Below are 27749 nucleotides of genomic sequence, written 5' to 3'. Positions count from 1 at the left end.
GGCAAACGTACAAAAACAGCAGGGGATCAAATACTTTTTTTCCCTCACTGTACAAGTGTTTGCAGAGTATACTGTGCCTATAACACATACCTATACAAATGTAAATAAATGGCGTAAAGTATAATGGTTTTGATCTGTGGAATCACTGTAAAATGTGTATTCTTTTCCTCTTGAAGTTACATAGTTTGTTATGCCTCAGTGATAAGTTTACTGCACATTACTCAAAAACTGGCCACTGGAAACCAATGTTACTTGAGTATCATTACGGCCAATGACTGTGTATGCTATTTAAAGTACTGTATACTTATAGGGATTTAGGATTCTGAAATGAATTACTCAATAAACAAATTATGTTGTCTTCCATAGCAAGCTCAGAACGTTTAATTTTGTACAGAAAATATTTGCTGTAATTTTCTTTCATTATGTTCTATATTTGTTTTTGCTTTGCTCTGAGAACAAAAAAATTACTTGGATGTATTCTCAAAGTATATATTTGATATCTACCCACCTTTAATTGATGAACATCCGGACCAAGTTCATTCCCTACCACTAGAGGACGGTGCTGTTCATGGAAGAACATACAGTATCACAATTTTATAGTATTTACAATTTAGTACAGATCATAATTTTCATACATTTATACAACATTCATTGACATTATTTTACAGGCTAAGCACATATCATGTATACATACAGTACAGAAATATATTAAAACAATTCCTTCCAAAAATGAAAGAACAAAAACAATTTGTTATTTTATTAAAAGGGAATACATTATTAGATGTATCCTTTCACACCCCATTGGCTACCCTCTTTTAGGTCCAATAGAAACAGTCTACATAGAGGTGGTCCTGCCCTCTCTTGATGCCAGTCAGAATCTCTTCTATTTCTCTGCTTTCTACAGCTGGTCACATTTCAATTGTGTCCGCCATCTTTTTTCCCCAAGTGGTTCAGTTCTCGATCATGCTCAGTATCTGTCACCATACTCCTCCTCTACCTGTTGTCGGGCTAGCATGGCCTGTATCAGAGCACTACCAGAGCCTGACGCATCTGGGTGCTGTGAAGAAGCAGGCGCCCGGTAAAACTCGCTCTCCTCCTCCTCTGCTCTCTGCCTGGCTTGCATGACCTGCATCATCGCACTGGACGTTGATGACACTGGGTGTTCAGAATGAACTGGCGCCCGGTAAAACTCGTCCTCTTCCTGCTGTGACTCCGCCCTCTGCCTGGCTTGCATCACCTGTATCATCGTACTGGGTAATGCGTTTACTGGGTTCTGTGACTGAACTGGCGCCCGGTAAAACTCGTCCTCATTCTGTGACTCTGCCATTTGCCTGGCTTGCATGGCCTGTATCAGTGCACTGGAGGACGCAGGTGCTGGGTCTGCAGGAAATGGCACCCCGCGATAACTGGCTACATCCTGGTCCTCTGCGTGTTGTCTGGCTTGCATGGCCTGTATCAGTGCACTGGAGGACGCAGGTGCTGGGTCTGCAGGAAATGGCACCCCGCGATAACTGGCTACATCCTGGTCCTCTGCGTGTTTTCTGGCTAGCATGGCCTGTATCATAGCACTGGATGTGGTGGAGACTGAGTGGTCGGAAGGCATGGGCACACCGAAAGAGCTGCTGCTGTCGACGTCCTCTTGCTCCAACTGCTGTCGGGCGAGCAGAGCCTGGAGCATGCCAGTGGAGGATTCATTTTCCTGTCTTTTCCTGACCTGATAGAGAGAAAGGGTCATAGTTCAAGTATGACATTTGAAATAAGGTATTTAGGTATTTATTGTAAGTTAGATAGTCTCAAAGTTAAGTTAGATAGTCTCAAAGTTAAGTTAGATAGTCTCAAGGTTAAATTACATAGTCTCAAGGTTAAGTTAGATAGTCTGAAAGTTAAATTAGATAGTCTCAAGGTTAAGTTAGATAGTCTCAAGGTTAAGTTAGATAGTCTGAAAGTTAAATTAGATAGTCTCAAGGTTAAGTTAGATAGTCTCAAGGTTAAGTTAGATAGTCTCAAAGTTAAGTTAGATAGTCTCAAGGTCATTGCTCTTTGATCCTCTCACCTGTTTTTTCTTTTTCGGTTTGTTCTGCTTGGATTTCTGAAGGTTCTGTAGCTTCTCCAACAAGAATGCCTTGTCCTTCCCTTCCTAATAAAGGGAGTGAGCGAGAGAGAGAGAGAGAGAGAGGGAGAGAGAGAGCGATAGACAGACAGACAGAGAGCGAGAGAGAGAGAGAGAGAGAGACAGAGAGAGAGAGAGAGAGCGACAGAGAGAGAGAACGTTCTAGACAGTCAACACAATTCATAAAAACAACAAATGAACAACATCAACACTATACATTCAAAAGAAATATACATTACACCAGCAAAAACAAAGACAAGCAGTTCTAAATGATTCCTTACACTTCAACAACATCACACAACCACTTCAGACACAACAGCTCTGATGAGCGTGACACACTTCAGACCAGACAGACTCACTAAAACTCACATTAACAATCTGCTGTCTCAGCAGAATGATAAGCAGCTTGCGACCCTGAGTGATCTGCCTGAAGACGTAAATGAAGACACTGTGGAAAGGAGGTCAGTCAGTGACTTCATATTACAGCATGTGAAAGGGCAAAGTTGCCACTTGATGTCATAAAGTGCCACTAGATTGTATTTGAAGGCTTGATCCGGTAGAAAGTGTTATTAAAGCTGATTTTATTGCTTGATAGGACTTCAGTATACTGCTTCAAGGCTGGTAGCCTAGCGGTTAAGAGAGTTGGGCCAGCAACCAAAAGGTCACTGATTTGAATCCCCGAGCTGACTAGGTGAATAATCTGTCGATATGCCGTTGAGCAAGGCACTTAACCCTAATTGCTCCTGTAAGTCGCTCTGGATAAGGTGACTAGCAAATTGTACAAGTCTAGCTTTTATAGTCAAGCTTTTGACAAACAGCTCAAATGACCAATAATTTCAAGTTAAGTTCATGACTTACAGTACCAGTCAAAAGTTTGGACACACCTACCCATTCAAGGGTTTTTCTTTATTTGTACTATTTTCTACATTGTAGAATAATAGTGAAGACATCAAAACTATGAAATAACACATACGGAATGATGTAGTAACCAAAAAAGTGTTAAACAAATGAAAATATATGTTATATTTGAGATTCTTCAAAGTAGCTTTATGAGGTAGTCACCTGGAATGCATTTCAATTAACAGGTGTGCCTTGTTAAAAGTTAATTTGTGGAATTTCTTTCCATCTTAATGCGTTTGAGCCAATCAGTTGTGTTAGAACAAGGTAGGGGTGGTATACAGAAGATAGCCCTATTTGGTAAAAGACCAAGTCCATATTATGGCAACAACAGCTCAAATAAGCAAAGAGAAACGACAGTCCATCATTACTTTAAGACATGAAGGTCAGTCAATACGGAAAAGTTCAAGAACTTTGAAAGTTTCTTCAAGTGCAGTCGCAAAAACCATCATGCGCTATGATGAAACTGGCTATCATGAGGACCGCCACAGGAAAGGAAGACCCAGAGTTACCTCTGCTGCAGAGGATAAGTTAATTAGAGTTAACTGCACCTCAGATTGCAGCCCAAATAAATGCTTCACAGAGTTTAAGTAACAGACACGTCTCAACATCAACTGTTCAAAGGAGACTGCGTTAATCAGGCCTTCATGGTCAAATTGCTGCAAAGAAACCACTGCTAAAGGACACCAATAAGAAGAAGAGACTTGCTTGGGCCAAGAAACACGAGCAATGTACATTAGACCGGTGGAAATCTGTCCTTTGGTCTGATGAATCCAAATTTGAGATTTTGGTTCCAACCACTGTGTCTTTGTGAGACTCAGAGAAGTTATCAACGAACCTACCAGGTACAACCCTAAATCCGTAAACATGGGTACCCTCATAGATATCATCCTGACTAACATACCCTCTAAATACACCTCCGCTGTCTTCAACCAGGATCTCAGCGATCACTGCCTTATTGCCTGCGTCCGTAACGGGTCCGCGGTCAAACGACCACCCCTCATCACTGTCAAACGCTCCCTAAAACACTTTAGCGAGCAGGCCTTCCTAATTGACCTGGCCCAGGTATCCTGGATGGATATAGATCTCATTCCGTCAGTAGAGGATGCCTGGTTGTTCCTTAAAAGTAATTTCCTCTCAATCTTAAATAAACATGCCCCATTCAAAAAATACAGAACTAAGAACCGATATAGCCCCTGGTTCTCCTCAGACTTGACTGCCCTTGACCAGCACAAAAACATCCTGTGGCGTACAGCATTAGCATCAAATAGCCCCCGCGATATGCAACTTTTCAGGGAAGTTAGGAACCAATATACACAAGCAGTCAGGAAAGCAAAGGCTAACTTTTTCAAACAGAAATGTGCATCCTGTAGCACTAACTCCAAAAAGTTTTGGGACACTGTAAAGTCCATGGAGAATAAGAGCACTTCCTCCCAGCTGCCCACTGCACTGAGGCTAGGAAACACTATCACCACCGATAAATCTACAATAATCGAGAATTTCAACAAGCATTTTGCTACAGCTGGCCATGCTTTCCATCTGGCTACCACTACCCCGGCCACCAACTCTGCACCCTCTGCTGCAACTTGCCCATGACCCCCCCGCTTCTCCTTCACACAAATTCAGACAGCTGATGTTTTGAAAGCGCTGCAAAATCTGGACCCCTACAAATCAGCTGGGCTAGACAATCTGGACCCTTTCTTTCTAAAACTAGCCGCCGAAATTGTCGCAACCCCTATTACTAGTCTGTTCAACCTCTCTTTCATAACGTCTGAGATCCCCAGAGATTGGAAAGCTGCCGCGGTCATCCCCCTCTTCAAAGGGGGTGACACTCTAGATCCAAACTGCTACAGACCTATATCCATCCTGCCCTGCCTTTCGAAAGTATTTGAAAGCCAAGTTAACAAACAGATCACCGACCATTTCGAATACCACCGTACCTTCTCCGCTATGCAATCCGGTTTCCGAGCTGGTCATGGGTGCACTTCAGCCACGCTCAAGGTCCTAAACAATATTATAACCGCGATTGATAATAGACAGTACTGTGCAGCCGTCTTCATCGACCTGGCCAAGGCTTTCGACTCTGTCAACCACCGCATTCTTATTGGCAGACTAAATAGCCTTGGTTTCTCAAATGACTGCCTCGCCTGGTTCACCAACTACTTCTCAGATAGAGTTCAGTGTGTCAAATCGGAGGGCCTGTTGTCTGGACCTATGGCAGTCTCTATGGGGGTGCCACAGGGTTCAATTCTTGGGCCGACACTTTTCTCCGTGTATATCAATGATGTCGCTCTTGCTGCTGGTGACTCTCAGATCCACCTCTACGCAGACGACACCATTTTGTATACATCTGGCCCTTCATTGGACACTGTGTTAACAAACCTCCAAACGAGCTTCAATGCCATACAACACTCCTTCAGTAGCCTCCAACTGCTCTTAAACACTAGTAAAACTAAATGCATGCTTTTCAATCGAACGCTGCTGGCACCCGCCCACCCGACTAGAATCACCACTCTCGACGGGTCTGACCTAGAGTATGTGGACAACTACAAATGCCTAGGTGTCTGGTTAGACTGTAAACTCAACTTCCAGACTCACATAAAGAATCTCCAATCCAAAGTTAAATCTAGAATCGGCTTCCTATTTCGCAACAAAGCCTCCTTCACTCATGCTGCCAAACATGCCCTCGTAAAACGGACTATCCTACCGATCCTTGACTTCGGCGATGTCATTTACAAAATAGCCTCCAACACTACTCAGCAAATTGGATGTAGTCTATCACAGTGCCATCCGTTTTGTCTCCAAAGCCCCATACACTACCCACCACTGTGACCTGTACGCTCTTGTTGGCTGGTCCTCACTACATGTTCGTCGTCAAACCCACTGGCTCCAGGCCATCTATAAATCCCTGCTAGGCAAATCCCCGCCTTATCTTAGCTCATTGGTCACCATAGCAGCACCCACCCGTAGTCTGCGCTCCAGCAGGTATATCTCACTGGTCATTCCCAAAGCCAACACCTCCTTTGGCCGCCATTCCTTCCAGTTCTCTGCTGCCAATGACTGGAACGAATTGCAAAAATCTCTGAAGCTGGAGACTCTTATCTCCCTCAATAACTTTAAGCATCAGTTGTCAGAGCACCTTACCGATCACTGCACCTGTACACAGCCCATCTGAAATTAGCCCACCCAACTACCTCATCCCTATATTGTTATTTATTTTGCTATTTTGCACCCCAGTATCTCTATTTGCACATAATCTCTTGCACATCTAGCATTCCAGTGTTAATACTATTGTAATTATTTTGCACTATAGCCTATTTATTGCCTTACCTCCATAACTTGCTACATTTGCACACACTGTATATATATTTTCTGTTGTATTTTTGACTTTATGTTTTTTACCCCATATGTAACTCTGTATTGTTTTTATTGCACTGCTTTGCTTTATCTTGGCCAGGTCGCAGTTGTAAATGAGAACCTGTTCTCAACTGGCTTACCTGGTTAAATAAAGGTGAAATAAAAAATAAAAAATAAAAAAAGGTGAACGGATGATCTCCGCATGTGTGGTTCCCACTGTGAAGCATGGAGGAGGAGGTGTGATGGTGTGGAGGTGCTTCCTGGAGTCACTGTCTGTGATTTATTTAGAATTCAAGGCACACTTAACCAGCATGGCTACCACAGCATTCTGCAGCAATACACCATCCCATCTGGTTTGTGCTTAGTGGGACTATCATTTGTTTTTCAACAGGACAATGACCCAACACACCTCCAGGCTGCGTAAGGGCTATTTGACCAAGAAGGAGAGTGATGGAGTGCTGCATCAGATGACCTGGCCTCCACAATCACCCGACTTCAACCCAATTGAGATGGTTTGGGATGAGTTGGACCGCAGAGTGAAGGAAAAGCTGGTTGAGAGAATGCCAAGAGTGTGCACAGCTGTCATCAAGGCAAAGGGTGGCTACTTTGAAGACACTTTTTTGGTTAATACATTTATTTTTTATTTAACCAGGCAAGTCCATTAAGAACAGATTCTTATTGACAATGACGGCCTACCCCGGCCAAACCCGGATGACGCTGGGCCAATTTTCGCTGCCCTATGGGACTCCCAATCACTGCCGGATTGTGATACAGCCTGGAATTGAACCAGGGTCAACTCTAGCAGTGAGATGCAGTGCCTTAGACCGCTGCGCCACTCGGGAGCCCCGAGAGTTATTCCATAGTTTTGATATCTTCACTATTATTCTACAATGTAGAACATAGTCAAAATAAAGAAAAACCCTTGAATGAGCAGGTGTGTCCAAACCTTTGACTGGTACTGTATATGCCTTATATCACGTTTTCAAGACAACTGTCACTTACCGTAAGACTGTGCTTTAAAACAACTTGTTACTGTCATAAACACAACTTTAACTCAACATATAACCACCACAGTATGAGGGGCAAAGTTGAACTCACAGGGTGATGAGAGAGACCAGGAAGTAGAATATCTCACTCCTGATGACGTGCTGGTAGATCCAGACAGTCCACTGAGACGCAGCCACCCCCTCCAGCCCGTCCATCCAGATCTGTACAGCACTGAAGGTGGTACTGAGGTCCCTGAAGGGCCCACAATCTTTTGAGGGGGGCAGACTGGGGACGGGATCAGGGGAGACATAGCAAGTTGAAATGGTTGGGTCAGTGGAAAGGAGCCAAAGTCAACCAAATTTCAATCAACCAACTTTCAACACATTTTCATCTTTCTTACTAATTAAACAACACGATTCAACTGACTATCTCAGCCCTTAAAATGCAACCAAACTGAATCAAGTTTAGCTCTTGGTTATCAATTAATGACAGACTGCAGTTCTTCTGAACAAGGCATATCTATCTAGAACTAGGTGGAATCTGAACTACTCCATATAGCTCCAGGTGTTTGTTTGGCCTTGCCTTCATCTATGACAGCCTTAACATAACTGATTTGATTCTGAGTGCCTAGATTAGCCTTGACCTGACCCCTTCTATACGTACGTCCACACGGTGTAGGCCACCATGGACAGAGCCCCCACGAAGGAAGGGAAGAAGAGGATAGCGATGAAGATAGTCTGCATCTGTGCCGCTCTACCGGCTCGCCTGGGGGGCTGGCAGTTCTGGGTCAGGCTCACCTGGAGGACACAAAGTATAGACAGGGCATTACAGAGCTGGAGAGTGAGATAGAGAGAGAGGAGCCTGTTGATGGTGTCTTGGCAACGGCACAATTGGATGAACGGGTGAATAAACAAAGACCTTTGACAACAAGGGACAACAGAGAGTAATGATTAACCTGCACCTTAACCAGGAATAAAGTAATTATTGATTTGTCAGGGAGGTATCATGTTCTTGTATTTGATCAACTGAATCCTCAATTGCAGACACCTTCCACTTATAGTTTTGAACATGTAATGATTTCCCTGTATATACAGTGAGGGAAAAAAGTATTTGTTCCCCTGCTGATTTTGTACGTTTGCCCACTGACAAAGACATGATCAGTCTATAATTTTAATGGTAGGTTTACTTGAACAGTGAGAGACAGAATAACAACAAAAACATCCAGAAAAACGTATGTCAAAAATGTTATAAATTGATTAGCATTTTAATGAGGGAAATAAGTATTTGAACCCCTCTCAATCAGAAAGATTTCTGGCTCCCAGGTGTCTTTTATACAGGTAACGAGCTGAGATTATTAGGAGCACACTCTTAAAGGGAGTGCTCCTAATCTCAGCTTGTTACCTGTATAAAAGACACCTGTCCACAGAAGCAATCAATCAATCAGATTCCAAACTCTCCACCATGGCCAAGACCAAAGAGCTCTCCAAGGATGTCAGGGACAAGATTGTAGACCTACACAAGGCTGGAATGGGCTACAAGACCATCGCCAAGCAGCTTGGTGAGAAGGTGACAACAGTTGGTGTGATTATTCGCAAATGGAAGAAACACAAAGAACTGTCAATCTCCCTCGGCCTGGGGCTCCATGCAAGATCTCACCTCGTGGAGTTGCAATGATCATGAGAACGGTGAGGAATCAGCCCAGAACTACACGGGAGGATCTTGTCAATGATTTCAAGGCAGCTGGGACCATAGTCACCAAGAAAACAATTGGTAACACACTACACCGTGAAGGACTGAAATCCTGCAGCGCCCGCAAGGTCCCCCTGCTCAAGAAAGCACATATACATGCCCGTCTGAAGTTTGCCAATAAACATCTGAATGATTCAGAGGAGAACTGGGTGAAAGTGTTGTGGTCAGATGAGACCAAAATCGAGCTCTTTGGCATCAACTCAACTCGCCGTGTTTGGAGGAGGAGGAATGCTGCCTATGACCCCAAGAACACCATCCCCACCGTCAAACATGGAGGTGGAAACATTATGCTTTTGGGGTGTTTTTCTGCTAAGGGGACAGGACAACTTCACCGCATCAAAGGGACGATGGACGGGGCCATGTACCGTCAAATCTTGGGTGAGAACCTCCTTCCCTCAGCCAGGGCATTGAAAATGGATCGTGGATGGGTATTCCAGCATGACAATGACCCAAAACACACGGCCAAGGCAACAAAGGAGTGGCTCAAGAAGAAGCACATTAAGGTCCTGGAGTGGCCTACCCAGTCTCCAGACTTTAATCCCATAGAAAATTTGTGGAGGGAGCTGAAGGTTCGAGTTGCCAAACGTCAGCCTCGAAACCTTAATGACTTGGAGAAGATCTGCAAAGAGGAGTGGGACAAAATCCCTCCTGAGATGTGTGCAAACCTAGTGGCCAACTACAAGAAACGTCTGACCTCTGTGATTGCCAACAAGGGTTTTGCCACCAAGTACAAAGTCATGTTTTGCAGAGGGGTCAAATACTTATTTCCCTCATTAAAATGCTAATCAATTTATAACATTTTTGACATGCGTTTTTCTGGATTCTTTTGTTGTTATTCTGTCTCTCACTGTTCAAATGAACCTACCATTAAAATTATAGACTGATCATTTTTTTGTCAGTGGGCAAACGTACAAAATCAGCAGGGGATCAAATACTTTTTCCCTCACTGTACTACAGGGAAAACGTCTATTTTAATTTCCAGGACACTCATATATGTTTCATCATTGTATTGGAAAATCATAGTGACCATCGCTACCATCTATAAATAGAGCTAATTCTATGTCATCCATGAAACATTCAGCACCCTCTTCAGAAGAGAGTAACATGAGCCTGGCCCATTCTGCTATGGCATGGGACCTAGGGCAGTGAATCAACACAAAGGTTCAGCTTACTGTCACTCGAGTCAGCCATGGTCCTGTGTGGCTCAGGTGTGGGTTCAATTTCCACAGGGATCACATACAAAAAATTTATTCACTCTCGGTACTATAAAATACTATTCACTGTACTGAATATGTACTCACTGCTTTGGATAAGAAGTGTCTGCTAAGGGGCCTATATTATCTACCATAGTGAACAGGTTACCTTCTTTAGGTAGATTAAGAACCATACTGAACAGGTTACCTTCTTTAGGTAGATGAAGAACCATACTGAACAGGTTACCTTCTTTATGTAGAAGAGGATGAAGAACCATACTGAACAGGTTACTTTCTTTAGGTAGATGAAGAACCATACTGAACAGGTTACCTTCTTTAGGTAGATGAAGAACCATACTGAATAGGTTACCTTCTTTAGGTAGATGAAGAACCATACTGAACAGGTTACCTTCTTTAGGTAGATGAAGAACCATACTGAACAGGTTACCTTCTTTAGGTAGATGAAGAACCATACTGAACAGGTTACCTTCTTTAGGTAGATGAAGAACCATACTGAATAGGTTACCTTCTTTAGGTAGATGAAGAACCATCCTGAACAGGTTACCTTCTTTAGGTAGATGAAGAACCATACTGAACAGGTTACCTTCTTTAGGTAGATGAAGAACCATACTGAACAGGTTACCTTATTTAGGTAGATGAAGAATCATACTGAACAGGTTACCTTCTTTAGGTAGAAGAACCATACTGAACAGGTTACCTTCTTTAGGTAGAAGAGGATAAAGAACCATACTTAACAGGTTACCTTCTTTAGGTAGAAGAGGATGAAGAACCATACTGAACAGGTTACCTTCTTTAGGTAGATGAAGAACCATACTGAACAGGTTACCTTCTTTAGGTATAATAACCATACTGCACAGGTTAACTTCTTTAGGTAGAATAACCATACTGAACAGGTTACCTTCTTTAGGTAGAAGAACCATACTGAACAGGTTACCTTCTTTAGGTAGAAGAGGATGAAGAACCATACTGAACAGGTTACCTTCTTTAGGTAGAATAACCATACTGAACAGGTTACCTTCTTTAGGTAGAAGAGGATGAAGAACCATACTGAACAGGTTACCTTCTTTAGGTAGATGAAGAACCATACTGAACAGGTTACCTTCTTTAGGTAGAAGAGGATGAAGAACTTGATTATCTGTATCACTGGGAGGAGAGGAGAGAAGTAGATTCCGATCCTGTAGACAGAAAAACATGGTTATAAGAACTGACCATAGCTCATCCACTTTTACAGTACTGTGTTATGTTTTACTATGAAAATAGATGGAGCTATAGATGTACAGAAGATTAGAGTCGAGTACAGTAGAGTAGAGCACAGTTCAGTACAGTAGAGTACATTAGAGTACAGTAGAGTAGAGTACAGTAGAGTCCAGTACAGTACAGTACAGTACAGTAGAGTACAGTAGAGTACATTAGAGGACAGTACAGTGCAGTAGAGTACAGTAGAGTCCAGTACAGTACAGTAGAATACATTAGAGCACAGTACAGTAGATTACAGTAGAGTCCAGTACAGTACAGTACAGTACAGTAGAGTATAATAGAGTAGAGTAGAGTAGAGTAGATTACAGTAGAGTACAGTACAGTAGAGTACAGTACAGTACAGTGCAGTAGAGTACAGTAAAGTAGAGTACAGTACAGTACAGTACAGTAGAGTAGAGTAGAGTACAGTACAGTGTAATGAGATAACGTCAGTACCATGCCAGGGTCTGTGCATAGATCAGGTCAAGGACATTCCTGGCAACGTCAAACTCTGGAACTCCCAGGCTCTGTATGCATTTAGTCCCAATGACTCTGGTGGAGAAAAGAACAAAGGAGTTACAGAAGAGCATTTTTCAAATAACCCTTATGTGATGCCTCATTTAATTCAACTTTCCCTCACAACAGACAGATGAGTTACAATATAGAATTCTACTGCATACTGTAGGATTTTTAGCTTTAAGTGAAACCGTTATGGGAAAATGTGTTTTGAAAATGCCACTCACTTGCTCAAGAACTCTCCAAAGAAGGATCCTAACATTATGAAGAGGAAGTCCATAATAACCAGTCTGTACAAGGCTTGTCCTACTCTGGACTCCCAGCACTAAGACAAAAGATTGTAATGACAGAGGTAAATGAACATACAGTAGATATTAGTGACAATCAAAAACATTTTGGAAAGGATGTATGTGATTTGGTTTAAAAGAACTTACTGAAAATGTATTGGCCACATCCTTCATCCAGTAGTGGCACAGAATGCCCAGAATGGACATCTTGAGAATGACATTTCTAAAAAGGAAAAAGGCATTCAAAACAGCATTCAAAACATCAGTCTTCTAAAACATTGTACAGTATATGATATTTCTGTTTTTTCCTGATATTTTATTAAGCATATTTATTCTTTATGCATTACTGTAATATTTAATTCATCTATTGCTTTATATTGATCATTGAGCAAATTGTTTTGATCAATCGCTTTCAATATTTGTATTTTTAAATGTGTTTTGTATCCATCTCTAACCTGACTATCATGGCATAGACCTGCATGCGAGGGTTGGAGTAGTGTTCTATCTTCTTGAACAGAGAGTAGCAGAGAGGGATGACCAGATTGATCAGGGAGACCACGAAGGGGAGGAGGAGAGTAGCGGCCTCATCCAGGAGAGAGCCGGAAGCTTTGTCCGCTGACGGCGTCGTCCGCTGCAAAGATACCATAGTAGGTCAGTTTGTTCTGATCTAAGGTCAGTTTTGTGTTTCCCCCATGTTAAAGAGAGGATTTGGAGAGGGTAAGCTGATCCTAGATCAGTGCCTAGAAGCAACCAACCTGGATCAAAGATAAGACGCTGAAGTCAGGACATAATCAATCACAGCTTTAGCAAGATAAATTGTCCAGTTTCCATTTGAGATTTACCCCGGTGTTTTACCCAAAAGGCTCAGACATTTCTGTTTCCATCTCACTGGGCCATGGCTCCGGGTGACCTGCTCTGACTTGGAGCCAAGGCAAGGCCCTGGGTACTTTTCGGCTGGCATTTACATAACAACGGCTAACTGTGGACTTTAACACCTCACAAAGCAACAGTCTTGATGATGCAGAGGTTGTTGATTCTGCTCGCCCCAAGTTTTTAGTGTCACACTCCTGATGGAAACACAATAACACTAGTTTACATTAACATAAATCACTGGCGACACACTGGTGTGGGGTAAGTCTTAGGTGGAGGTTTAGCAATGATGTCCCAATAACACCTTTATAAAGACTACACCCTGTCCTGCCAGGAAAGTAGTATTGTATTGATGCTATATGATTCAGATATGTTCAGGTACACTCAGACGCTACGACACACTTTGAATTATTGTACACAAGGGTATGTCTTATACCAAGGTCATCGACACTGGTCTCGGAGCTACACAGTGTGCAGGCATTTGTTCTAGCCCAGCACTAACACACCTGATTCAACATGGTCCTCGTCATACTTAGTTGGATAAAGTGTGTTAGTGCTGGGTCAGCTGATCCCGGGATCATACATTAACAAACACAAGCTTTATAAGGAAGCAACTGGAGTCATCACGTCACAATGTTTATGTAAGGTCTTCCTTGAGAAAGAGGTCTTCTGACCTCAATGGGACTTCCTGGTTATATAAAACTTTGTAAAATGTACCACACCCTTTTGTCATATTGACACAGGAAGTAGACACCGGCGCCACAGCCTAAGGTCACGCCCGTGGAGAGGAGCCAGGTACCCAGGAAGACCCCGTAGTGCTTCAGCCTCTCTGTCAGAGGCAGCAGGGCTACCTGGATCTTCTCTGACAGGGACTCCTGGAGGGGAATGGAAACATTATTTCAAAGTTATTTCACAGTTGGTTATCTGAGAGTTCCTATTTGGTCCCCCTAACAAGTCAGAGTGCAGAGTATTATATGTATGGAAGAGCAGATAAGTACTGAGTCACAAGTATTGGACATTTATCTAGTCTCGAAAATGTGGGATTTGTTCAGCGATATTATATTATCTTTCTTGTAACAAAGCTACAGTAATGTTATGGCCATGAGGTCAACAAAGCTACAGTAATGTTATGGCCATGAGGTCAACAAAGCTACAGTAATGATATGACCATGAGGTCAACAAAGCTACAGTAATGATATGACCATGAGGTCAACAAAGCTACAGTAATGATATGGCCATGAAGTCAACAAAGCTATAGTAATGATATGACCATGAGGTCAACAAAGCTACAGTAATGATATGGCCATGAGGTCAACAAAGCTACAGTAATGATATGGCCATGAGGTCAACAAAGCTACAGTAATGATATGGCCATGAGGTCAACAAAGCTATAGTAATGATATGACCATGAGGTCAACAAAGCTACAGTAATGTTATGGCCATGAGGTCAACAAAGCTACAGTAATGATATGGCCATGAGGTCAACAAAGCTACAGTAATAGTTTATCAAAAACAGTGAAAATAGTCTCTTGTAAGAGCCCGATAACTGACCAGCTCACACAAGATTTGGTTCTGGTTTCCGAGATTACAGTGAAAGTGACCTTGAGTTGGATGCGCAGATTGTTCTTGCGCTGTCGTACGGCTCTCTCGTTGGTCACACTGAAGTCCCAGCTACACAGGAGCTGCCAGGCTCCACCCAAGCCTGAGTCTGCAAGGACATACTTCTTCCTGAACGAGCTGGCCATGCTGCAGAGCGAGAGAGAGAGAGACGGAGAGAGAAAGAGAGAGAGAGAGAGAGAGAGAGAGAGAGAGAGAGAGAGAGAGAGAGAGAGAGAGAGAGAGAGAGAGAGAGAGAGAGAGAGAAGCAGGGTCACTTTACTGAACTATTACAACATGAAGGAAAGGTAATAAATATCATGAGGGTATGATGTGAATGTCAAGCATTGGTGATTTGATTGACATAATACATGTGTGAGCTCAACTGGCTTTGATAAAGTATTTACTGGGGCATGAAAACAAAAGCAGCACATTGAAACCAAACGATGCATTACATTCAATGACACTCCTAAGTAGAGTTAATAGTGGTCAATAAAAAAAGTATGATATAGATATAATTAAAAGTTACTGTTATCAAATCAAATCAAATGTTATTTGCCACATGCGCCGAATACAAAAGATGTAGACATTACCGTGAAATGCTTACTTACAGCCCTTAACCAACAATGCATTTATTTTTTTAATAAAAATGTAAAATAAAACAACAACAAAAAAGTGTTGAGAAAAAAAGAGCAGAAGTAAATTAAAATAACAGTAAGGAGGCTATATATACAGGGGGGTACCGGGGCAGAGTCAATGTGCGGGGGCACCGGCTAGTTGAGGTAGTTGAGATAATATGTACATGTGGGTAGAGTTAAAGTGACTATGCATAAATAATTAACAGAGTAGCAGCAGCGTAAAAATATGGGGTGGGGGTGGGGGGGGCAGTGCAAATAGTCTGGGTAGCCATGATTAGCTGTTTAGGAGTCTTATGGCTTGGGGGTAGAAGCTGTTGAGAAGTCTTTTGGACCTAGACTTGGCGCTCCGGTACCGCTTGCTGTGCGGTAGCAGAGAGAACAGTCTATGACTAGGGTGGCTGGAGTCTTTGACAATTTTGAGGGCCTTCCTCTGACACCGCCTGGTATAGAGGTCCTGGATGGCAGGAAGCTTGGCCCCAGTGATGTACTGGGCCGTACGCACTACCCTCTGTAGTGCCTTGCGGTCGGAGGTCGAGCAGTTGCCATACCAGGCGGTGATGCAACCAGCCAGGATGCTCTTGATGGTGCAGCTGTAGAACTTTTTGAGGATCTGAGGACCCATGCCAAATCTTTTCAGTCTCCTGAGGGGGAATACCCTATAGGCTGTCTCAACGTTGTCTGTGATCAGGCCTACCACTGTTGTGTCGTCGGCAAACTTAATGATGGTGTTGGAATCGTGCCTGGCCATGCAGTCATGGGTGAACAGGGAGTACAGGAGGGGACTGAGCACACACCCCTGAGGGGCCCCCGTGTTGAGGATCAGCGTGGCAGATGTGTTGTTACATTTTACATTTACATTTTAGTCATTTAGCAGACGCTCTTATCCAGAGCGACTTACAGTTAGTGCATACATTATTATTTTATATATATTTTTTCATACTGGCCCCCCCCGTGGGAATCGAACCCACAATCCTGGCGTTGCAAACGCCATGCTCTACCAACTGAGCTACATCCCTGCCGGCCATTCCCTCCCCTACCCTTGACGACTCTGGGCCAATTGTGCCTACCCTTACCACCTGGGGGCGGCCCGTCAGGAAGTCCAGGATCCAGTTGCAGAGGGAGGTGTTTAGTCCCAGGATCCTTAGCTTAGTGATGAGCTTTGAAGGCACTATGGTGTTGAACGCTGAGCTGTAGTCAATGAATAGCATTCTCACGTAGGTGTTCCTCTTGTCCAGGTGGGAAAGGGAAGTGTGGAGTGCAATAGAGATTGCATCGTCTGTGGATTTGTTGGGGCGGTATGCAAATTGGAGTGGGTCTAGGGTTTCTGGGATAATGGTGTTGATGTGAGCCATGACCAGCCTTTCAAAGCACTTCATGGCTACAGACGTCAGTGCTACGGGTCGGTAGTCATTTAGGCAGGTGATCTTAGTGTCCTTGGGCATGGGGACTATGGTGATCTGCTTGAAACATGTTGGTATTACAAACTCAGTCAGGGACATGTTGAAAATGTCAGTGAAGACACTTGCCAGTTGGTCAGCACATGCTCGGAGTACACGTCCTGGTAATCCGTCTGGCCCTGCGGCCTTGTGAATGTTGACCTGCTTAAAAGTCTTACTCACATCGGCTACGGAGAGCGTGATCATATAGTCATTCGGAACAGCTGGTGCTCTCATGCATGCTTCTGTGTTGTTTGTCTCGAAGTGAGCATAGAAGTGGTTTAGCTCGTCTGGTAGGCTTGTGTCACTGTGCAGCTCGCGGCTGTGCTTCCCTTTGTAGTCTGTAGTAGTTTTCAAGCCCTGCCACATCCGACGAGCGTCAGAGCCGGTGTAGTACGATTCAATCTTAGTCCTGTATTGACTCTTTGCCTGTTTGATGGTTCGTCGGAGGGCATAGCGGGATTTCTTATAAGCGTCCGGGTTAGAGTCCCGCTCCTTGAAAGCGGCAGCTCTACCCTTTAGCTCAGTGCGGATGTTTCCTGTAATCCATGGCTTCTGGTTGGGGTATGTACGTACGGTCACTGTGGGGACGACATCATCGATGCACTTATTGATGATGCCAGTGACTGATGTGGTGTACTCCTCAATGCTATCTGAAGAATCCTGGAACATGTTCCAGTCTGTGCTAGCAAAACAGTCCTGTAGCTTAGCATCTGCGTCATCTGACCACTTTTTTATTAACCGAGTCACTGGTGCCTTCTGCTTTAGTTTTTGCTTATAAGCAGGAATCAGGAGGATAGAGTTATGGTCAGATTTGCCAAATGGAGGGCGAGGGAGAGGTTTGTATGCGTCTCTGTGTGTGGAGTAAAGGTGGTCTAGAGTTGTTTTTCCTCTGGTTGCACATTTAACATGCTGGTAGAAATTAGGTAGAACGGATTTAGGTTTCCCTGCATTAAAGTCCCTGGCCACTAGGAGCGCTGCCTCTGGATGAGCGTTTTCCTGTTCACTTATGGCCTTATACAGCTCATTGAGTGCAATCTTAATGCCAGCATTGGTTTGTGGTGGTAAATAGACAGCTTTGAAAAATATAGATGAAAACTCCCTTGGTAAATAGTGTGGTCTACAGCTTATCATAAGATACTCTACCTCAGGCAAGCAAAACCTTGTGACTTCCTTAGTATTTGATTTGATCTGATCACTGTGGACTATGCTTTGCAGTCCCATCCCATACTGACCTGTAGATGAGGGCGGCTCCACACAACACCATGTAGGCTGCTATGGTGAAGAAGTAGGCCAGCTGCATGTTGTACTCAGACCAGCCCTCTGTCCCTTGTGTTTCATTACTGTAGCCACCATAATACATCACTGTGTCGCTGAAATAACCCTGTGGGGAAAATATAGGTACATACAAATATATATATATTTTTTATCGCACAGTAACTGTTCACTGTATGCTGACTTTCCAGTATGGGGTGTAGTATAAAAAACATTTTGATCAAATTAGTAGCTTATGCTGCTATGGAATGATTCATTCAAAAGCATCTACTGGAAGTAGTGTGAATAGTAAACAATAGCGATAACAACAACATACCGCTCCGGTCAGTATCTCTAGCCCTTTGAAGCTGACCCTACTGGGGATGTCTGGCTTGGTGTCATAGATGAGCTGGGGGATGGTGATGAAACCAAAGTTGACCAGGAAGGAGAAGATGTTGAACATCAGCAGCCATTTTAAGAACTTGAAGTAGGAGAGGACCCCTGTGCCAAATTTACCGCCGACCTCCTTCATGGTACCCCGCCACAGTTCCAGGGTCTGCCTGGCTAGAGTCATGTTAGCACCGCACCTGCGGAAAGACTGAGGGGGAAGACTGGTCTGAGAACAGTGGTGGGGGTCTTGTATGTCACAAATGCGCTTTCATCGCATAGCTGTCATAGAATAGGTGAAAATGTTTATTTATTTATTTATTATTTAAAATGTCAATAGATGAGGTGGATGATGGAACAGTAATAATGTTCAATGTAAGTAGAAATATATTGTTCTGTAGCCTGCCTGGTGGCAGTCTGTTTCTGCTTTTGCCAAAATTCAAGTGTCGCTGAATGCAGAGACAGATTGTCACCCTGGCAAATTGTATTGCTCATAAAAGGCATAATGATTTAGTAATAGGAGAGCTTCAGTTCAGCCAACCACAGGAAGTGTTGCACTTTGCCAATAGTCTAATAGGGCACTGCTTGTGCAGTACAAGGACACACAGGAAGTAAGGTTGGGCATCAGGACAGGAGGACACAGAGAGACACAAAGATGTCAGAGAGTCAAACCTCTCACCAATGAGACAGTCTTCGAGCAGTCTGCAAAGCAATTCAGTTGCCGGGACTTTTTGAACGATTTGAACGCCAACACTTGGCCCCTAGGAGATATGAGATCAAACAAACATAAAGACTACAGTCTGTTAGAGGTGTGTAGCGTATGATAATAACATACGTGCATCACAGCGTTATCTCTTCATAAAATATATGACGTGTCAAAAGTGTCACAGTGCTCTTGGCTGGCTGTGTGGCTGTGTGGCTGTAAACTTTGGACTTGGCCGATGCAATGCGCTTATGGTAAACACTTCTTCCTTACCCACATACTGCAAAAAGGTGTGTGTGTGTGTGTGTGTGTGTGTGTGTGTGTGTGTGTGTGTGTGTGTGTGTGTGTGTGTGTGTGTGTGTGTGTGTGTGCGTGCGTGCGTGCGTGCGTGCGTGCGTGCGTGCGTGTGTGTGTGTGTGTGATCTCACATTGCAAGCCTACATAACTGCACATTCGATAACCTACCTACCGTTGTACATAGTACTTATTTTACTACCCCTAGTAATAAGTTAAACTTTCCATAGTAAAACTGTAAGATAACCTTTTGACCTATGAGGGTGACATGACAACTATACCTGATGTGTTTCTTGTCATCAAAGCTCATAGGGAGGTCTCGGATGGCCTTGATTCTGTCCCTCGTTGACATGGCAACCAGCTCTTTGACCAAGTTCTGTTCCTCTGTTGGACAAAGACATGATAAGACAGATCTGTGAGATTATTCATCATAGTATGCCTTTAAATCAGAATTGTAATGTAATATAATATAATAATATATAATATAATATATGAGTTTGTCATTGTGATTTAATTATAAGAAGTGATGTAGGGTTATGATTGAGTTATAAAGTCATTATATAGTAGGAAACGTAAAATACTTCAATCAGTGAGTGTATCCAGAATATGACTTAAATGGATAACATTGTCCTGAACCGATTGAAAGAAGAAACGTCATATTTCTACAGGGACAATGGACGGGCATTCTCAACAGTGGTTGTGCCCATAGGAATACAATTCTAGTAATTCCATTTCTATGGATGTTTCTAGGCTCTCCCTCCTTCATCCCTCACCATTTTCCATCTCATTCCTGATGTCATCCTCAGAAAGGCCCAGATTGCCCAGAGCTGCCTCTCCTACAGGGAAGAGACTCATCCTCCTCGACCCCCTGAACCTCATCGAAACATGACCTGGGAGACACGAGGACATCAAATTAAACACAGCTGACAGCCTAGCTACTACTGAGGTTAATAATGTGTGTTGAGAAATAGAAAGGAATCAATCATAGGCTTACTTTCAGCACTACACAATACAGAGGATATATAATATGTTAAGCTAATAGAAAGTACTGCATTTATTTGTTTCAGGTCGTGTCCACCCATTGACTTGGCAAACACAATTAATTCCCATAATTCCAGTGCAAACAAGTGAACATACAAAGAACGGCATGCACATACAGCTCACAATATATAATGGTTTATTAGTTCACGCACTGACATGGTGCTTGATTGCACAAGGAAGTGGCTTTAGGTGGCTTGAAAAGGGGAGACCCCCGTCACAGTGTATTGGTGTGCCATGAGTCAATATTTACACTGTGTAAATAAGTGTTAGCTGCTGCTGATGAACTTTGATTAAACCAAATCAAATAGAGGTGGTTAAAAAAACGGTTTCAAAAGGGTTCTTAGGTTGTTCCCATAGCAGAACCCTTTTTGGTTCCAGGTAGAAACATTTTTGGTTGCGGTTAGAACCCTTTTGGGTTCCATGTAGAACCTGGAACCAATAAGGGTTCTTCAACACACTGTAGATAACACACTCTAATACAAACTAACTTCTTTAGAGAGTGTGATTGTTTCCTCCCAGCCTTACCTGTCCCATTAGAGTTAGCCATTATAACCATCATGCTAACCAAGTAATGCTGCTACACCTGTGACATATTGTGTGTCTTTGTTAAGGCTGAATCACTGAGAAAGTATAAAAGGCCAAAGAGGCAAAAACTCTTGAGATGTCGGATCTTAATTTTATCACTTTGTTTCAGGAGAACTTTCCTGTAAAACTTGTAGTGCATTTGAAGTTTAAAAAGGCTTCTGAAGTTTGTAATTTTCATTTTGATATTTCAGACAAATGTATCAAACCCTAAAAAAATGTCTGTTAATTATAATCCACATTATAATTCACATTTCCTATTGCTGCAGGATCATTTTCCTGCTGTAGAAAACTGTCTCAAATTAAGATACTACATATGTACATTTCTTGGTTAGTTTTCAGCAAACACCTAATAATCATCAGTCCTTGTGATGAGGCAATATTACCTGGGTTATGTTCATTAGACAACAAATGGAAGAAAACAGACTGAAACAGGGAGGGACTACATGGACTTGTCCAATAAGAAACGCTAACGTTTTGCTACGTTTTGCCCGAATCAATATGACCCTGTAAACCATTAGCACAATACCAGTTTCCCGGGATGGTATTTATCTGCCAACTTCCTTGTGCTGCCTGTCTACCTTTAGGTAATGTTCTATTAGACATTGGATCGTCATAAACCATCATAACAATATTGCAAAAGTTAGCTACACGAAATCTGTCATGATTAACAATCTTGATTCTATTTATTTATTTGAGTTGTGTGTATCTTTAATGATGGCATACTGCAGTGCAACAACCAACTTCAATGGTTCTTATGATCAAATGGACCAACTGAAAGCTGAAGAAGTAAAGTAAGGAAGTAAATAGAGAGTAATATACTGTATGTGCTTTATACGTGTTTTGAACAGTACCTGAAGTTGCGGATGGAAGTCGTGCAGGAGGGGTTGTGTCATAATGCGTTGCCTGGTCGATCTGGTACCCGCTGTGATCTGATCATAGAGAACAGAACACTTGATGAATTAATCCCATCCACCTCATTTTCGAACGTTGCTATGGGCACAGCCAAACAACGGAAGTGATGGATTCGATTTCTGCTTTCTTTCCCTACTGCAGCGCGCGGGTGGCACATTTGCTAGAGTCAATTATTTGAAGGAGTCAATTTATAGAGTATAAAAGTCAAGTAAACAAGTGTAAGTGTAATTGTATATGTATTTCATTCAAGTTCTCAAAAGGTTAGCTAGACCTACTAGTAGTTCTGTTGTGATAATTACGTTAATTGTGTTGTGTAAGAGATAAGGGCCTCCACAAAGCCAATAACTATAACGATAACTATAATGATAAACTATAGTCTACATAACGATAAAACGTTGGTGAGCATCCACACTAGAGGAAAGTTTATCGTGTATTGTTCTACAGTCCTACACCTGTCAATCAACTGATCAACGCATTTTACTGCACACTGCGTATCACAAGACCATTCATGAGGACTCTAACGCACAGAGACTGGTTCAGACCATTCAGTGCTTTCAGGGTGTGTTCATTGTCATAGTGACAACTGCAAATAATTCTTCAATGTACATGTAGGCCTAATGAAAAATAATATAGTAACTCGTATTTAAATGTAGCAGTTGAACAACAAAAGCCGAGCCTGCACATATTTTACAGCATCTCATTGCCTCGTTGCTCAAGTGGTTTGCAAGTGATTTCCATTTTTCTAATGGTTGTCAATTCCTTCTGTCTTCTTTTTCACTGTGCTCATCTAGGATATGTCCTGTGTAACTATTTACAATGCATCAGTGCTACAATGTTATAATCATAACCGGCCAAAAGTGATCAATCACACCAATGCACTTTCTCTCCTCAACTTTCCCCGAAATTGATTGTCTATGCTGTAGACCTGTTTTACATTCAGCAATTAGTAAAAGCAAGCCTGCTTCTTTACCAGAATAGGCTATTAAGGTTTAGTATAAAAGAAGTATAAAAAATAAATGTTCTATAGCTTTTGTAGCCTATAGCTTTCCTAGGATTTCACGAGAAGAGGAATGGCCTATTGCGGAGAGGCTTGCGTAGCCTATAGCCTGTTGCGCACGGGAACAGCTGGAAGACAGAGGCTAGTGATGTGTAGCTGAAGTAAGAAGCTAAATATTAGCTCGATGTTAGGCCATGCATTAGGTAAATATTAGAGCTATAGGCTAAATATTTACCTGTCAAAGTGCAAGAAAAAAAAGTTACACGATGATGAAATGGCAAATCTGTAGTGCGCTCCTCCAGGCTGCGCTCTGTGGTCCCCGGGCACGCAAAGTTCCACTGTTGATTAGGCCTACGTTTTTAGACAATACATTATTGTACCTGGGCTACAACAACACAGTGCAACGAGGAATTTATTATTGTTATAATAAGTGAGTACACAATTATTATACATAGGCTGTAAACTGCAGTGATGTAGGTCCTCTGTAGCTCAGCTGGTAGAGCACGGCGCTTGTAACGCCAAGGTAGTGGGTTCGATCCCCGGGACCACCAATACACAAAAAAAAATGTATGCACGCATGACTGTAAGTCGCTTTGGATAAAAGCGTCTGCTAAATGGCATATTATTATTCTCGACAGTTTAGAAGGACAAGAAAGGTACATTAGCAGGCCACTCATATGGTGTATTTCGTCAGGATGTTGCCCGGTGTTAAGATAGGCCTACTATAAAAAATATGGCCTTCTCCGTTCAAACTCCCCGCCCGTTCTTACTGCTGTAGCCTATTTTACATTCAGCAAGCAAGTGCACCTGTCCTCCGATAGGCTGTCGAAATAAGTGTCCAAAATATGCTTAGGGACAAGAAATGTATCCTACCTAGGCTACAACAACACAATGTAATGAATAATGTTATTGTTGTTTTCAAGTGAGAACAAAACTGTGCTCCATTCCAGCCATTATTATAAGCCATCCTCCCCTCAGCAACCTCCACTGATGTTGTATCAATAGTTTGAGCGTTTGGCTTCCATGTTTTAAAAGCATTCGAAAATGAGGTGGATATGGTACTTATAACAACATTGAGAACACAAATAATTAACCAACCAGGAGGCAGGAAGTAATAGAAGAAATTCAAAGTCACTTAGCAACACAGAATATGAAGACCTGCCACAAGGAAATACTACTCCATTCCCAACCTGGACTCAGGGGTAGACGTAACATAGTAAAGTAAATCCGGGACACTCCAATTAGTATGATATGTTAGGTTTGCAATTAGTATGATATGTTAGGTTTTGTATGGTCATCCATTTCATATGATGTGTTACGAATGACAATTATTTATGATATGTCAAAATTGCAATTCATACAATATGTTACGAATTGGAAAATCAATGTTTGTATGGCTAACGTTAGCTAGGTGGCTAGGTGGCTAGGCTAGGGGTTAGGGGTTAAGGTTAGAGTTCAAGTCAGGGTTAAAGTTAGGAGTTAGGTTAAAGGGTTAAAGGGATACTTAGGGAGTTTGGCAATGAGGCCCTTTATCTACTTCCCCAGAGTAGGATGAACTCGTGGATTCCGTTTTTATGTGTCTGTGTGCAGTTTGAAGGAAGTTGCTAAGTAGCATTAGCGCAAATGCTAACTAGCATAAGCGCTAACGCTACTTAGCATTGGCTCGCGAAACGACCTCTAACTTCACTCATACTAGACTTATGTAAACATACCAAACGTAACATATCATACTAATTTCAGTGTCCTGAATATATATTTACTATGTTACGTCTAGTCTATGAGACCAGGCTGCCATTTCAAACAAAATCATGGCCATACTATCGTCTCAGAACCTAGAACCAAATCTTGTAGGAGAGACTACCCATACTATAGCACAAGGGATCTGTTTACAATACAATCTCCCATCAGAAAAAACGTTTGTACTGCCATTACATTGGTGTGTGCTGTATATTACTTGTATCTATTGTCTAATTAATCAATTAAATCAAACATCGACTTACTGAGGTCATGCTGCTGCCATTGTGGGCTCTCCGACCGGGGAGGAAGGAGACCCATGGGAATGCTGTCTCTGCCCCTCCAGCTCCCCTCCTGCCACCCGCCCCAGGGCACTCTCCCCTGGGCTTCATCGTAGCTGGACTGGCCCCCTCCTGGGAGCTGCTGGAGGTCGGACCTGCCCCTCTGCCCCACGGCTCCATCATCCCTGGGGTAGGGGTTACCATGGGGGTTACTGTGATGGGATTGGGATTTCCTGGAAGGACTTTGGCGAGGAGGACAGAGGAGATAACATTACTGGTGTGTTGTTTAAACCCTGCATCAGTCAGTTCAACACCTTAACCATTACACTCATAAGGTTGCTGATGTGGTGCTAAGGATCATGCTACAATATTATTATAAACATGATATGACATCTGTCATAGACAATAATGTTTTTTTTCTGAGGCGCTGTAAAGTGAGTCTCTTATAAGAAATACCATTACTTTGGTCACACCACTGAAGGTTCATGACCAACCCTAGTACTTAGCACAACAATAACTTCAAATGACAACAAACTCCTTGTACTGTCACACAACCTTTAACACACAATGGAGGAGGAATGGACCACTTTGACAGTATTTATTTCAGATATAGCTTCCTGCTACAGTATGTGACGGCACTGGCATTATAAGAAATCTGACACCAATTGAGAGATTAGAGATCATGTGCCCAAGTACAATGATGGTCTTCATTTAAATATACAGAACAAAAGACCCTCTCAGAATTATTTTCTAATCCTGGAAAATTAGGTTTTACTTCTCATATTTGTGTTTTTTGTTCCCTCTCATTTAGCCTATATGTGCAAAATAAATGCAAACTTTTTTTTAAAGCGCTGTCCGTCAACATTTCATTCAGGTCCTCTCCCCACTGCGCAGAGGTGTGACTAACTGTACACAGTTAAAGCTGAATTCTAACAAACATCACAACAACACAATCGTACAAGTTGACACTCATACCTCCTATCTATCTCCAAGGTGTCACTGTCATGATAGGCAAGGTTGTTACATCCTCCACTATTGTTGTAGTGTGACATAGGGATCCTTGGCTTGATCTTCTTCTTCTATAGTGGTTAACCGGGCGGTGGTTTCTGTCTGTCCCTCTCTTCTTCTTTAGTCCCCTGGAGGTCTGAAAGGTCCTCCTACTGTATTCTCAGTAAAACAATTAGTGAGAATCAGCTTGCCATTACATCAAATGAGAACTGGAAACGAGACATAAACGTGCCACTAGCAACAATACCCCCTTTGGTATAAAGAAGGGGAAAATACAAAACTTCTGAGATCATACCTCGATGCTATTCCATTCTTCCTTTCACAAATAAAGCTGTTCTATCTAATACACATCACATGTTTTGGATTGAATGGCTGTCTTCAGTAAGATATTTAACTCCCCTGTCCTATCCCTGTGTGTATATCATTATTTATTAACACGGGGATATGGTTTCTGGGGAGGGAATGGCCGGCAGAGATGTAGCTCAGTTGGTAGAGCTTGGCGTTTGCAACGCCAGGGTTGTGGTTTCGTTTCCCACAGGGGGCCAGTATGAAAAATAAATAATGTATGCACTAACTGAAAGTCGCTCTGGATAAGAGCGTCTGCTAAATGACTAAAATGTAAATGTTTTGCCATGGTCTGTGCCTCACAGTGCTGCCCTATAGCAGTAAAGTAGGCAAAGTAGAAATAACAAATTCCCGAGCAACAGAGTCTGGAAAGAGATCTGACCAACAAATACGTTGACATGGTAGTGTATTGTGGGAAAAACACATAGAAGTCATATATGACAGTGAATCTTTGTGTTGTCAAATTAAGAGAATCTCTACAAATATATAACCATGTTCCAAATAATGAGAGTATACACTGCTGTTGGACAAGGTAAAACTTTAAACCTATTGTATCAAACCATTAAACAATATATATATATATATATATATATATATATATATATATATATATATATATATATATATATATATATCCACAGAGTGTAATTACCTAGTTATTGTACTGTTTTTTCAGGGAAATCTGCTGGCTGCTTGAACAGATGCTGTAGTCCGAGGCTGCCTTCCTTTTTCCTTGTAATCCAGGTTTGAAGTGCTAACTGTGGCAGCTAGAGTGCAGCTCTGAGAGATCTACCTTTGTTGAACTTTCTGACTAAGTGTGTCTGTCAGACTACCCGGAACTGTGCACTTGAAAAATTAAGGTAAACATTTCTAAATGCCGAATGCAAATCCAATAGGCTGATATGGTTGGCATAATGACAAGTATTTCGAAATGACTCCCATAGCACCTGAAAATTAATTGGCGTAATAAGATATGGGATGGCCAAAGGCTCAACGGTGTTATTACGAATGACTGCATGTGCAGTGTGCAATAGGATAGGGAATTGCAATGAAGAGCCATAATGATTAACTTTTGACTTCGACTCTATGTAAAACACAATGTAAATCAAAATGTTGTATTATGTGAATAACAGCATAATAACCAATTAAATTGTTATTTTGACATTTTTATTATTTCATCTTAATATAATATTACCCCATTTTAAGCGTTAATAATAATTGATGCTCCATCATTTAAAACGTGTATGGGTGTGGCATTTGAGGACAGTAGAGCGCGACAAATGTTGTTATAGAAATATAAAAGCTAGCTAATTAG

At 42.3% G+C, this 27749-nt stretch overlaps 1 protein-coding gene across 2 annotated transcripts; it reads right to left on the bottom strand.

The window, feature by feature from the left end:
* Window positions 1-56: 56 nt before the first annotated feature.
* On the bottom strand, window positions 57-27281 carry LOC311119800 (transmembrane channel-like protein 5). 2 transcript variants are annotated; one of them, XM_084194453.1, is made up of 21 exons: window positions 27087-27281; window positions 26057-26248; window positions 25067-25323; window positions 22009-22086; window positions 20305-20421; window positions 19813-19915; window positions 19214-19295; window positions 18485-18745; window positions 18129-18277; window positions 14825-14969; window positions 13946-14098; window positions 12809-12984; window positions 12501-12576; window positions 12294-12391; window positions 12007-12102; window positions 11414-11489; window positions 8015-8148; window positions 7463-7636; window positions 2480-2558; window positions 2054-2137; window positions 57-1714 (listed from the first exon to the last, which is right to left on the bottom strand). In XM_084194453.1, the coding sequence occupies exons 2-21, from the start codon at window positions 26131-26133 to the stop codon at window positions 968-970; spliced, it is 3162 nt and encodes a 1053-aa protein (XP_084050579.1). In that variant the 5' UTR covers window positions 26134-26248; window positions 27087-27281; the 3' UTR covers window positions 57-967. The 2 variants fall into 2 exon arrangements, with proteins under 2 accessions (XP_084050579.1, XP_084050578.1); XM_084194452.1 differs by having other exon boundaries at window positions 26057-26241.
* Window positions 27282-27749: the final 468 nt, after the last annotated feature.

Source organism: Coregonus lavaretus (assembly GCF_964263955.1).
Source record: "Coregonus lavaretus genome assembly, contig: HAP1_SCAFFOLD_580, whole genome shotgun sequence".
Classification (NCBI taxonomy): Eukaryota; Metazoa; Chordata; class Actinopteri; order Salmoniformes; family Salmonidae; genus Coregonus; species Coregonus lavaretus.
Note: the sequence above shows the minus strand (reverse complement) of the source record. Positions and strands in the feature narration are given on the sequence as shown.

Coding starts and splice junctions, on each gene's coding strand:
- LOC311119800 (XM_084194453.1), bottom strand. CDS start 26,133: ATGTCACACTACAACAATAGTGGAGGATGTAACAACCTTGCCTATCAT. Junction 12,392..12,500: donor ATGTGGCCAATACATTTTCA/GTAAGTTCTTTT, acceptor CTTTTGTCTTAG/TGCTGGGAGTCCAGAGTAGG. Junction 8,149..11,413: donor TCCTCTTCTACCTAAAGAAG/GTAACCTGTTCA, acceptor TGTGTCCTCCAG/GTGAGCCTGACCCAGAACTG.